A 14009-nucleotide genomic window follows, 5' to 3' on the forward strand; every position below is an offset into this window, starting at 1 on the left:
GGTACTGGCTTGGATATCCAGGACATACACCAAAATTTTCCACTTCATATATTTAAAGGTGATAATCTTTCCTTAAAAAAAAAGATGTTTCAAGTATGATATTATGATATTATGCTAAACTTGATTAATTCATAAATTCAGTCAATAGTTTAGCTGCAAATGATTTTGACTATTATCATATAAATTACTTGCATTTACATAGAACATATTTAATTCCTCTGAAATAATTTAAGTATTTACACTATAATCACACAAAGGTAAAAATAAGATTTTATTAAATCTACCTAGAAATTATTTGTAGGAGATTATGCAACATATCAAGTTGAACAAGCACAAAGAATAAGATGAGTTTGTATCCAAATTTTAATTGGTGCCTGAAATATTACATATTGTTCTTCTCCAAAATTCTATGGAGAGAGTATGCAAGGCCTCTTCATCCAATCATATACCACTGATATACCCAATTTAATTATTGATCCAGGAAACAACCTAAAAACAAAAAATCAAATTTCAAAAACACACAACTTGTGTTCTACTGTTTATGTTACTGTATCAGCAGGAAACCATGTCTAAGGAGAAAAACAATGCATTTTTAATTCTATCTAAGTCTCTTGATTGTATATGTTAAAAATTTTTCAAGTTTATTAGAGAAATGTTTGTTTTTATCCTCTTGATACAGTTGGGAAAATACAACTTTAAAATTAGAAGTTGCCTCTTTCCATAACTCATATAATTGTTGTTTTTGAGATTTAAAAAATGTTGCACACCATAGGAAAAGAAATGTAAATAAATCAGCTAAAGAGAGTGTATGTGACAAATTATGGGCTATAGTGCTAGTATGAAATATTACTTTGTAAAACTTTGAAATACATCAACAAACTGTGTTTGGAAGCTACATGCTTAATTTCATGTATTTCTCATCTCCTACTTTTTATGAATCAATTAAGGGAAATAAACCTAGTTAATGGAAGATTCCACTTTGCGTTTTATACACCACCATATCTACATATAACAATACTAAGAAAGTGATTTTGACATTTTGAAAGAAAAATAACTTCCATGATGAAGAGAATTAAAACCTCAATCGTGAAAGCAAACGCTACCATTTAATTTTCTTTCCTAGTCCTGGATTTAACATGGAGGAGGTAGATGAAAAGTAAGAGACACATTTTTATTTTTGCATGGCATCACATGACAGTATTAATCTTGTTCCTTACCCTTTGAAAAAAACTGGAAGAAAAACGCTGCACAGAACGGGGATAGTTAACTTCACTCGGCTGATGTAGCATTTACATATATATATATATTCCTCAGGGAAACTCTTACCACCTGTTCAACCTGAATTCAAGCAGTTATTGTCAATTTACTCATGGGTGAATGCTGCCTCTTTGTGGCAGTTGGCCATGGAAAGTACTTTCTAAACATAAAGTTCATGAACAGCCCTTAATATTATATACATTTCAGTTGAGATTATCGGAAGACCCACCAATAGCAATGAAACACATGGCTCTTTAAGTTTCAGATTAATCCAAACCTTTCCTACCCTTAAATACTGATCTCAATTCACTGACAAACCTTATTCAGAGGTGAACTGCTTAAACCCACCTATATTTTGAACATTTAGGATATAGATCAACTTGAGATAAAGCATCCATCATAATTTTTGAAGATAATTTTACACAAGTAAAAATATAGAACTGTAGAAATTTATAAGTGAGTGAATATTATTGACATGAAAGAAATACATAATGTTGGAAGGAAAATGGATATGCAATATATTACTTACCATGCTCCATGTATTAGATGAAAACTTCAGTAAGAAAAAGAAGTATACAATTAAAATTTCATTAGTAAACACATTAAGTGATATATGTAGAAAAACAAAATTCTGTAAATCACCATGGCCTAATTACATCTACATATTTTCAAATTTGATATTTAAGGGAATTTTTTTTTCTCTAAGGAATAAGTTAGGTATTATGTCCTAAGTTGCTAAGAATGAAGATTCAGTCAATCACACACAGCTAACTCTTTTGCACTTTGAGTAATCATTACTTCAACCCCTCATATTTGACATAGTTATCAAGTGTTTATTCAGAAACTATTTAAAAAATTACATGTGCTGGGATACATATAAGAATGTAACAACAGTAGCCCCATCTTACAGAGATCCTGTTTGTGGTTATCATCATTGCTTGCTGCCCAGAGGGATCAAGACATTGTATAGGGATTTGTACAGTCCATCACTTGGTCTTCCAAGGTGCTAGGACACGTGGATCTGTACAAATGCAATGGGGGTTGGTTAAACAATCAAAAACCGGCTACAATAGTAGTCAAATCAATACATCATTTTGGTTGACTAAGAAAAATACTTTGAAATCTTCTCTAATAAAACCAGAAACTTGCACCCAATTCTCCCCTGCATGGCCCGATTAATTGCCCTATTTTTTAAATATATTGGGATACAATCCGTTTTTTTAAAAAAATTACAGATCCAATTGGGTGGGTTGCATTGGCTTTAAAATTTTGTCCTTGTGTTCTCCATATTTTTAATGGTTTAAAATGCCTTCCTGATATCACTTCTGTTTTGGAAATGCAGCTCCTAATACAGTGCGACACCTCTGTGAAAATCATAGGCTAAATAGTGAAGGAAAGAGAAATGCTAAATGTGCATATAAAAATAGGTGCTACAATAAAATATTTGTATATTTCATCAATAAGTTATTTTCACTAATCAATTATGGATCATATAGCTCTGTAATTTTAACGATTTGTCCACATCTATGGTGATCCTTTGGAGATCACAATACTTTTGTTTTTAATTCAAATGTCCAGAATGCATACAAACACATCCTTTTAAAAGAAAGAAAAGAAATGGGGGGGGGGGGCAAGGAAGCAGAAAGAGGAAGGGGGTAGGAGAAAGGGGAGAAGGAAGAGAAGAACTTGCTATTAAAGTTGGGGTGTGCTAATCTCTCCACAAAAGCCATTTAAGACCCACCCATGGCTTCAAGGGGGAGAAAGGGGAGGGGGGAGGAGAGCAAAAGAGAAAGAGCAGAATCTGCACTCTGCCACCTTCCACCACTCTTAGCACTTCCTACTACAAAAGTGACTGAGACCTTTAACAAATCACCCGCGCAGCAAATTGCCTTCCAAAAAGCCTTTCTCTCTTCCCCCACACGCATGAGAAAGTGATGTGCCCAGTTTACACAAATGTTTTCCCCACGTGTAAAATCAAAAGGAAATTGCACACCCTTTCAGTGTCTTCCGCTGAAGCTGAGAATCTCGTGCCAAGGCACTTCACTCTAAACGTTGAAACGACACAATTAATCAAACGTGTTCACGTGTGTATATCGGCTTGCTCGTTTGCTTTAAATGCAAAAGCTCCAAGGGAGTTTCTTTACTTTCAAAACTGGCTAAATGTGGTCTGTTTTTCCAGCACTTCGAGGTAGTCCGGCTCAACGTTTAGTTTTGCTTTTAACTCCAGATACTCGTTCCGGTTGGGTTCTACAAAGACAGCACTGGGGGGGCTGTAAAGCACCGGTTCCCGTAGCCTGCTGTCCCCTGCCCCCGGGTGCAAATACTGATGGGGGCGTCTCAGGTCATAGTTGGGGGAGAAAGTGTAAGCAGCAGGGCCGCAGGGGAATTTGGGATATTCCGGGAGGCTATTGCCGGCGGGGGTGGTGGAGCAGTGTTTGTCTGGTTCTAAAATGCCCCTGTAAAAGCGGTCGGCATCCTGCACCGGCGACAACAGGTCCTCCCGGGGCTCGATGGTGCTGACGCTATAGGCGGGGCTCCGCAAGTGGTGGCTTTCCCGCCGGTCCTCCTCCGCCGGCTGCAGCTGCAGCTGCGGCGGGGGCTGCTGCTGGGACTGCTGGGGCGGCGGCGGCGGCTGCTGCTGCTGCTGCTGCTGCAGGTGGTGGTTGCTGCTGTAGGTGACCTTGAGCTCGTGCAGGTCTTTGTAATCCTCCACGGAGTTGCCCTCTCGGGAGCGGTAGATGGGGTTTTTGCACATGTGGCCCAGGGGATGGGGGATGTACTCATACACGTGGCCCGCGGGCGTCTTCACCTTGGGCAGCGAGGGCCCGCGGTGGTGCACGTGCGCGTGCGGGTGGCCGCCTGCACCGGCGCCGGCGCTGTACACGCTGTACTGCATGTTGAAGGAGCTCACGTCGGAGTTGTTTGTGCTGGTGTGGTCGCTCTGGTTCTTCTTCCTGCGCTTCATAACCAGCACGAAGAGCCCCGCAGCCACAAAGACGGACATGATGAAAACCAGCAGCAGGCTGAGTATCAACACGGACAAGGGCACCGAGGACGCACCTCCACCCGCGCCCAAGCCCGCGGGGGCGCCGGTGCTGTTCAACCGCACCGTAGGGGTCACCGCGCTGGTCCTCGAGGGGAACTGGATGGAGGAGGGCGTGGGCGTGGACACCACCACGTCGGAGTAGTCTGGGCACAGCAGCTCCGACTTAATGGAGCGCATATCTGTCTCGGCGAACTTCTTGGGCGCCTTGCAGATGACCTCGTCCACCAAGACACCCACTTTGAGCTGCTCCACCCACAACTTCATGCCCACCACATCGCAGGTACAATCCCAAGGGTTGTCGTGCAGGTCGATTTGGATGAGTGACTTCAACTGGTCCAGAACTCCACTCACCGGCAAGGAGGTGAAGTGGTTGCTCCTCAGGTTCAACCTGAGGAGGGTCAAGCTGGAGAAGACGCCAGAGGGCATGGTCTGCAGGAGGTTGTTATTCAAGAATAGCAGCTGGAGGTTGGGGACCGGATCGAAAGTTCCAGACTGAATTTCTCGAATGAGGTTGTATTGGAGGAAGAGATACTGTAGGCTCTGGAGCCCATAGAACAACTCTGGGCTCAGCCTCTCGATCCTGTTGCCATTTAGGTAGAGGCGCCTCAGGTTGGTGAGATCCCCAAAGGCGTGGTCTTGGATCATGGAGATGCGGTTGTTGCCCAGGTGCAGGAGGTCCAGCCCCGTGGCCTCCAGGAAGTCGCTCCTACGCACCACGGCGATGTAGTTTTCCGTCAGATACATTTTCTTGGGGTTGTAGGGCTTGGGCTGCAGCTCTGCGATGCTCTCGATCTTCCGCTCCTGGCAGTTGACGTTGAGGCCCAGATCGGAGATCTGCAGATTGCAGTAGCACTGGGTGGGACACTCCAAAGGCACAGGAGATTTGGTCTGGTAGGCGATGCTGGGTCCAGAATTGCTGTAGCTCAAGTCCTTGAAGGGCTGCCTAGAGGTGGGGCGCACCCTGGGCTTATTGGGTTGGCGGGTCCCTTTGGGGGTTTTCAAGGGGGGTTTGTAAACAGCGGAGGAAGAGGTGGCCACGGAATTCACCGAAGCCGGGGTAGTGTGTAAATACCCCGTGGTGCTCAAAGGCGTCTGAGGCCTCATCTCGTAGTCGGAAATAAGTTTCCTCGGGCAAAGTTCCTGCTTGGACACTTCGTCCAAGTCTCGGCCATGTAAGCGGAAGGGCGTCTCACAAACCACTTCCCCCACCAGGGCCGAATAGGAGATGCTGTCCAACCAATCCTTCAGAGAGATGAGCTCACAGGAGCAATTCCAGGGGTTTTCCTCCAGCTGTAACTCCACAACTTTATCCATGTGCTGCAACAGCCCCACATAGGGCAGAAGTTTCAGCCTGTTTCCCCGCAGGTCCAAGTGCGTTAAGGGCACAAAACGGAAAAGGTTGTTGGGTAAACTGGACAAGAGATTGTCATTTAGGATAAGCACCTGCAACAAATGCAGTTTTCCAAAAGCATTGGGTTCAATGACACTGATGTAATTGTAATCGACCTGTAGGTACTCCAGGCTCTCCAAGCCAAGGAATATATCATCACGCAAAAGTTCCAGTTTATTATTGTTCAAATGCAGTCTCCTTAAACCCCGCAGCCCATGGAAAGCCCCTGTCTCGATGTCCTGGATAACGTTGCTACCCAGATGCAAAATTGAAGCCCCAGTGTAATTGACAAACTCATTGGGATACAGACGGTTCAAAAGGTTTCCAGACAACAAGAGGTGGTAGACCGGGAATCGGGGAGGGCTAATTTCAGAGAGACTGATGATCCCTCGGTTTTCACAGCTCACAGTTAAAATGCCGTCCTTTTCCTCACAAGGACATGCATTGTCACAGATTTCCCCATAATAATCGATGGTTTCTGCACACGAAAGGACGAGAGATGTTAGAGCAAATGCTAGAGTCTGCAGCATCCAGCTATGCATTTTTCTGTGAAGGTCCTGTTCCAAAGTTACTGGGGGGCAGCAAGTGTGCATTTTACCTCCTGCAAGGGAGAAAGGAAACAACAGGATATGACAAAAATTTAAGGGGTCAGTCAGGAAGTCTCTTCTCCCTAATACTATTTCTCTGGAAGTCTGTAGGAGGAGCTAGGAATGACACCTCTCCCCAACGCGAGCATTCTCCAGATTTTATTAACAGCTGGTATTTTTTTAAAATTTATTTAAAGGTTGATTTCTTTTCCTAATGATTACAACAAGAAAAACTGCTCTTTACGAGATAAGGGCAGGTTGGATAAAGTCCTATTTTAGTGTTCTTTCCATCCCCCCCTTTTCAAAACCAATCCATAAATATACATAAAATGGCTGTCAGTTCACTTTCATGGTTCTAATTTAAGAGAAAAGAAGCACCATTTTATAAGATTCCCCACCTCACCTACACCCAGCCCCTCTGCTTTTCTTCCAGTAGCTCTTCAGCTCATGGTGAAAGTCTCCCATTTTCTCAGAAATGCAAGGAGCCACAATACTTGGGCTATTTTAAACCAGCGCTCCAAATGCCAAGGTGGGGACCTGAAGAATACTTTTCAGAGGCAAAAAGGCGTGAGATAATGCACCAAAAGGACCCAGAAGAAACTCTTAAATCACCAACTGTCTTCAGGAGCTTTGGAGAAAAAAAGGAGACCGTGTTCGCTTTGATGGCAGACTTCACTGCCACGCTATTAAGCACATCAGCATCCTAATTGCATGCACGGAGCCACTTAACAGTAAGAGTGCGCCCTGCGTCCACTTCTCCTCATTGATCATGTCAGCGACGCTACCAAACCGCATCTTTAAGCCGCTGAAATAGTTCTGCACGATGGATTACAAAGAGCTCTGTGAAGGCATCCGCAATCCCGGAACACCTTTCGACGCCCAGAGTTTAAAGAGGACGGTCCAACTGCTTACCGGGCATCAGCTAAAAGTAAATTAAGGACCAGCGCCAAAGGCCCCCTTTCCTCGGGCTACAAGTCTCTTTGCCACGGTATGCAAAACTAACCCTACTGAATTAGCAGGGTTTGGACTGAACTGCCACCGCATCAGCATCCCCATCTTTGGAGTTGCTCATTACATTTCATTGCCAATGCCTTGTACTATCCCCCTCCTGGGCTTTTTCCCCCTTTGGGGAAAGGGCATTTGGGCAGATAAAGAAGCAAAAAGGTGGAACTGAGGGAGTGACATAGGTTCGTGTTTCAATATCTGAATTTCATCGCCCCGAGGAACCAATCTGATCCCCTCCCCCTTTTCTTTCTCGCTTTCTTTTTGTCCTTTTAAAGGCTTCCTTCGACTTCCCACTTCGACTCGAGAGCAGCACTCATAAAAGAAAGGACGTGAATGTGGCGAGTGTGCGAATGTGTGTGCGTGCGTGTTGGCGGCTGGAGGGAGGGAACCCTCGGTGGCAATGCTCTGGCTCCGGGAGCCACTGCCTTTCCTCCGGTCAGCCTGGCGCTGGCCACACCACCACCGAAGTCCAGTGTCGAATAGCAACCCAAAAGTAAAACCCAGACCTTTCCGAGTCACGGGTTCAAACGAGAAGACCTAGATCTGGATCTCCGGCTGGAATTCAGCCCGTGTGTTCCAGAACCCCGGCATTCCACGCACATGTGCAAGTGTGCCTGCGAACCACACGTGTGGCCACCAGACGTGTCAAGATGAATCGGAATCTCAGTGTATAAACCTTGAAGATCCCCGACCTCCCAGGGCAACGGCAAACACCTTCAGGCTGAAAAGCGGCAAAAGACCCACTATGAAAGCAAAATGTTTACCTTGAAATTTGGGTTCTCAGCTGGATCAAATCTGCACATCCATTCAGCCCGGGTTGAGTCCCCTCCCCCTCCCTCGCGGTGCTTCCCCGCCCCCATTCACCTCCCACCCCTGACAGCCCGTTGCAAATTGTGTCCAGCCGGTATTAAACTCGAGCGTCTACAACTTTAATTCAGTACTGGTTAGCCAGGGACCAGGAGCTTTCTCTCACCCTGCTCCCTTTCCCCTCCTCCTTGCCAGCAAAGGAGCCTAAAAAAATTGAGAAAATAAAGTTGAATGAACGGGGAAGGCTGACATTCTGACTCGGAAACGCACCTTCCATGTAAAGCCACGGGTACGCTGCACATTTTCAGATGATGATTATTATTATCACTATTTTTTTTAGGGCAGGGGGCCTGTATTTGCTTTCCTTCAAAGAATTTAGACTCTGGATCATCGCCCTGCACATACCCACTAAGCAACTTGGGGACGCGAGGGCTGGAGCCCTGTACCCAGGCCGGACCCGCGGCTGAGGGCACAGCTGCTCCCACGGCGGCCCAGGCAGAAGCACCCGGAGTTCCAGGACGCGAGGCTCCCCCTCCCCCACCCCGCCCCAAAGCTCAGGAAAGGAAAGGGAAGGGGAGGGAGGAGAAGGGAAGAAAGCCACCCATTCCGCTGCCACACACATACACACACGCACACACGCACACACACACACACACACACGAGCCTCTTTTGCAAAGTAAACGGCCGACTTACCCGGTCTCACATCCCCAGGGCCCACTCATGGTAGCCACCCATGCAAAAATACCTCTTTGGGGTGTGCTCTGGGTTTCCCCTGCCCGAGAAGGGCGAGGAGGTGGCGAGCAGTGCAGTCCGCGCGCGGCTGGAGAAAAGGCGCCCGGACGTCTCCAGCCTAGGGCCGCCACCGCGGTGGCGACCGCGGGTTCTGGGGCTCCCCAAACGGCTCTACCCGGAGCCCTCCGCAGTAGTCGAAGTGGGCAGGGGGGTAGGGGGTAAAGGGGGGCGATCCAGAGCTGCAGGCTGAGAAAGGAGGGGGAGGGGACGGCGGAGAACCCGCTGTAGAAGCGCCTCGAGGAGAGGGCAGAGAACGGGGGCCCGGCGGGTGGGAGGAAGCCGTTGGAGGAGGGGGCGCGGAGCAGGCTGCCTGGTACCGCTGGCACCGCCAACGTGACGGCCAGCCCCGCGGAGTGCTCGCACCCGCTCACACTCACTCGTACACACGCTCCCACCCGCGCCAACGCGCGATCGCGGGGTCCCCGGCACCCTTCACCGCACACCCCAGGCGGATACTTACAGTTGCCATCTGCATAGGGGGCAACTTTCTCCAAGCTAGCAGCAGCCACCGCCCCCGCCAGCCGTCTTTGGCTCTTCACACCCTTCGGCCTGGGTTCCTGCCGGCCGGCCCTCCCCTCCCCCCTCGGGTCTCCTCCTGAGTGTCTTCACCACATTCCCCCCTGGTCACTGGCGCACGCCCGGGGACGAGCCAGAGGGAGCGGGGCGCAGGGCTGTGCATGCATCGCCCGCCTTCTTCTTGCAGCGCACACTGTACATGGTAGTGAGGGGGCGAGCGAAGGTGGCACCGGCCCTTCGGCTGCTCCCGCGGCAGCAGTAACTCCTGCTCCTGCACGGTCCTCCACCCCTCGCGCAGCAGCGACCACCGCGCCGGGATCCTGCCGCCGCTTCCCCCTGGCCGAGCCCGCCGCCGCGGCCCCTACTTAGTATTTGTACGGCTCCCGCATCTTCTTGGCGGTTTCAGCGCTCCTGCTGTGCGCAGGGGTTTTTCTCTATCCCTTTCCCAGATGCAGCCCACAATCGTCATTATTTGGAACTCTCTATCTCCGACATCCTTTAGGGGGTCTTGGGGGACAGGAACAGCGTTGTTCTACGCCTGCGGCGTGTCCCGGCAGCTCGGAGACTCTAAAGAACTCAGCGAAAGTCGCGTCTTCCCTCCCGGGCGCCGAGGAGGTGGCGACGCCGTAAGCATCGCAGGGGTCTCCAAGACGTCTGCTCCCCGGCGGGCGCAGGGCCGCGTCCTGGGCACTTGTTTATCGTCGCGCCGCTGGTGCGAGCCAAGCTGCAGCAGACATGATGGGCCGGGAGGAAGCGGCCGCTGCGCGGCCGATAGATGGCAGCCGAGGGTGGAGGCGCTCGGGCGGCGCAGCCGAATCCCCCCTTGGATGTCACATTCGCGGGAGACCGAGGAGTCTTGGACCATGTGCGTAACGCGAAGGTGGTACCGTGCGATCCCGGGATGGAACAAGGGAGGAGTGGAAACTACCCCGACAGTGCCAGGCTCGGTGGTGGTCAGGCAGGTAGGTGGCAGCCCGGTGCTGAACGTCTGCAGTCCCCGGCTATTTAGAGTAGTAGAGCCCCTGCTGCTGTCTCTTGGGGGAGTGGTTCATTGCAGCGGCGAACCAGGGTGCTTGTTTCTCTCTCTCTTTTTTTTTAAAGAATTACGTTTGATAGGTATATCTGGGCGATACAAGGGAATGTGAATGACTTTCAGAGAGAATATGTCTGAATACATTGGGTGTGTGCTCAAAAGCTGGAAAACCCTAAATGAATGCAGTATGGATAGAAAGCGAGTTTCTTGAAGAGTCACCTGCTAAACTCCACTGGAGTCATCTCTACAGTAAGTATTCTTGGTTCTTCCCAGGAAACCAAACACCTCCGTCCCCAAAAGAGGGTCTTTTAAGTTCATAAGACGTGTATTTTCAACGTTTGTCATATTAAACCTGCAGTACACCCCAGGTACAGGGGGGAAAAAGTTGATCAGAAGTGGCCCAGTGCAGGCTGGGTGCACGTGTGCCTGCTCCTCTTCGTAACTGGGTAGTTTTACCACTTAAATATCTTTTAATGAATTTTAATTTGGAGTTATGTACTGTGTTTTGGAATCATCTTAAACATGATTGATATTGTCTCTTTGGTTACATTTTGGGGAATCATTGTGGTTAATCTGTGGTTTCCTGATTAAATGTAGGATTAATCTAGATTCTGATATATATATATATATATATATATATATAGCCACAAACATATCTTCCCACATCCCCTGTGTATATTGAATTAGACTTTTTTCTATAGGTGGTGAACCTTGCTGTCTCCTAAGGTTTTGCAATATTTCTTGAAATTTCTTCTGACTCTATTTTGCAATTTTTTTTTTAGTTAAGCCATATGTAATTTGCTAGAAACAGTTTTGTTTATTTTGTTTAAATTCAGGACATGTACAAGAGAGGGAAAAGAAGTAATCTGTATCCGATAATGAAAATAAAAACCTTACAGTAGAAATTTGTGTTAAATTTATAAACATTTGACTTAGGAATGGTAGCCACTTACTACAGATACACTGTATAAACAACTTCAGTTGTGTTCACTAATGGCTTGTTACTGTATTTTTTACATTATCTACTAGCATGATTAAGATATTTAAAAAAATTATTTTTAAAGCATAAAATCTCTTATATTTTCAAAAGGAGGGTACTAAAGTGTCATAATTTTAAAATTCCATGTTGATTACAGTTAGAAACTTTTGGCATATAAATATTAAGATCGATTGAAGACATAATTTCCAATGTTGATAAACTAGAATTTCTGAAAGGGTAAAAATGCCTTAATTATTGTACTTATCTTTATTTCATCATTTTATTACTTATCAAAATCTTCACAATTGCAATTCAATATTAAACTGTAGTTCAATTTATCATTTTGTATTATTTTTATTTTAAATGCTTATTTTTCAAGTTAAAATAAATTTTATGTTAAGAAATATTGAACATGTTTGTGATTAAGGTAGGTTATAGTTTTGTTGGAGACACTGACACTAAAAATATCCTAGTTGACTCCTTGTGGTTCAAAGGTATAAATGATAACTTTGTACCATTAACCCGGTATTAGGATGGCCTGAGAAACCACCATTGTGATTTTCCACTAGGTGTCTCTACAAGCTGCTCTGCAGGAAAGTGAATTTTGAGGAAATATTGTGACATGAAGAGACCACAGAAGAACTGGGAGGGAAAACATCACAGAAATAAGAAAAAGCCTCAGTCAGTATTCAGTAGACTCCTATTTTCTTTGAACGTTGACTACTACCTAGAAATGAAATACATGAATCACGTAACATATCAAATGTGAGCCAAGGCTTTAACCACAAGAACAAATGTTATGTATGCTGCAGTTCATACTGAACAATATACATTCATATGCTGTGCCTACTGGCTTTCATCCAATACTCAAATACAGCACATGATTACATAAACACCGTTGGAAACTAGAAGGTGAAATGATTGATCAAATAGATCTCTCCAAAATTAAAGTCATTAATACTAGATTAAATGTTACTTGATTGAGTTGGATATGAAAAACTGGGGGCCTTTGTCCCAATATTTGTGCATATATTTATTCATGTTTTAATTAGCTCATGGTGCAGTGTCATTGTAAATGTATTTCATATGTGGTAATATGTTTGGCATTATGCAAAATATGGACATAATTTGATATCTGCATATTAAAATTTAAATTCAAATCACAATTAGCATAATTGCCTCTTGAAATATGTGCATTCATATTTATTATTACCTATAATCTTTTTTTAATGATTTTTTAAAGATTTATTTATTTATTTTATTTTTAGAGAGGGAAGGGAAGGAGAAAGAGAGAGAGAGAGAAACATCAATGTGCGGTTGCTGGGGGCTGTGGTCTGCAACCCAGGCATGTGCCCTGGCTGGGAATTGAACCTGTGATGCTTTGGTTTGCAGCCCGCGCTCAATACACTGAGCTACGCCAGCCAGGGCTATTAGCTGTAATATTTATTTTAGGTTTTTTTATGTGCTCTTTGGAGGAATTCCTACGTTAAATGCATTTCTTAAAATGTCTCATCATATTACATTTGTGTAACAATGTGTGATTTCTTTAGAATATGAAAACGCTTAGTTGAGAATTATAGTTTCTTATGAAGCAACCTAACAGATTATAAAGTAGGACATTACTTGGTAATAATTTTGAAATTTCATAAGAACTAATCAGCATATTGACATCTAAAGCCAGTAGATCTTGTATTTCTTTTTGCAACCCTAACTGGTGAGTGGAGATTATAGAATTTCAGTGCTGGCTTCCATATTCCTCTAAAATGAGCTCTGTTAGCTTACCTTCACAATACTAATAGCTGAGAAAGTTATACAATGATATTTATTAAATGACACATTTTTCACAACTAAATTTTATTTTAATGTCTTTGACATTTAAATTACATATACCACATATACCTAAGTGGGGAAAAGTTTCTTATGGAGGGTAAAACACATCATCATTTATGATTGTTTCTCCTTGCAATTTGCTAAATTAAATGATCATATAACATATGTTTTTGATCAGTCTGATACACTTGGAATTCCAACAATCAAATATATAATGCAGTGATGTTTATTAAATCAAAAATGACTCTTATAGACTTAATTAGTTATTTACAGGCTTAGAATATGTTCTCAGAGCCATAAAAGAAAGATGTGGGTGAAACAGATAATTTTCTTCATGACCTCATACAGTTCCTTGTAAATACTCTCTGATATTCTCCCACCAGAATTATGTGTTAAAACATCCCTTTGCAAAGCCTATTGGAAATATTTACTAAAATTTAAAATTCATTCATCTTTGGAACAATTAAATTTTCAGAAAATAGTCTATAGGTATAAAAAATAAAATGCACAAATAATATGTAAGAAGACATTAATTCCAACAGTGGTTTTCATTTATAAGTGACTAAGGACAACATCTATAATTGAAATACTCCTGGGCCTTTAATAATGGTAAGTAGAAAATAGGGTTCTGTCATTATTAATAGTGTACATAGCATTGTATAAAACTATATATAAACTATATATATATATATGTAGGCAGAGAGAGAGAGTGAGAGAGAGAGAGGGAGGGAGGGAGGGGAAGAGGAGGAGACCTTGCAGAAAGATAC

At 44.6% G+C, this 14009-nt stretch overlaps 1 protein-coding gene across 3 annotated transcripts; it reads right to left on the reverse strand.

Moving 5' to 3' along the window:
- Window positions 1–2069: 2069 nt before the first annotated feature.
- Window positions 2070–9966, reverse strand: SLITRK5 (SLIT and NTRK like family member 5). 3 transcript variants are annotated; one of them, XR_004899839.1, is made up of 3 exons: window positions 9345–9966; window positions 3251–6294; window positions 2070–2278 (listed from the first exon to the last, which is right to left on the reverse strand). XR_004899839.1 is itself a non-coding variant. In XM_028526732.2 (2 exons), exon 2 carries the CDS (start codon window positions 6284–6286, stop codon window positions 3404–3406), a length of 2883 nt encoding a protein of 960 aa, XP_028382533.1. In that variant the 5' UTR covers window positions 6287–6294; window positions 9345–9966; the 3' UTR covers window positions 2484–3403. The 3 variants fall into 3 exon arrangements, 2 of the variants coding, with proteins under 2 accessions (XP_028382533.1, XP_035867128.1); XM_028526732.2 differs by lacking the exon at window positions 2070–2278 and having other exon boundaries at window positions 2484–6294; XM_036011235.1 differs by lacking the exons at window positions 2070–2278; window positions 9345–9966 and adding an exon at window positions 8786–9052 and having other exon boundaries at window positions 2484–6294.
- Window positions 9967–14009: the final 4043 nt, after the last annotated feature.

Source organism: Phyllostomus discolor, chromosome 11, assembly GCF_004126475.2.
Source record: "Phyllostomus discolor isolate MPI-MPIP mPhyDis1 chromosome 11, mPhyDis1.pri.v3, whole genome shotgun sequence".
NCBI classification, from domain to species: Eukaryota; Metazoa; Chordata; class Mammalia; order Chiroptera; family Phyllostomidae; genus Phyllostomus; species Phyllostomus discolor.

Excerpts from the sequence above, each read along its gene's own strand:
- SLITRK5 (XM_028526732.2), bottom strand. The coding sequence starts at position 6,286 with ATGCACACTTGCTGCCCCCCAGTAACTTTGGAACAGGACCTTCACAGA.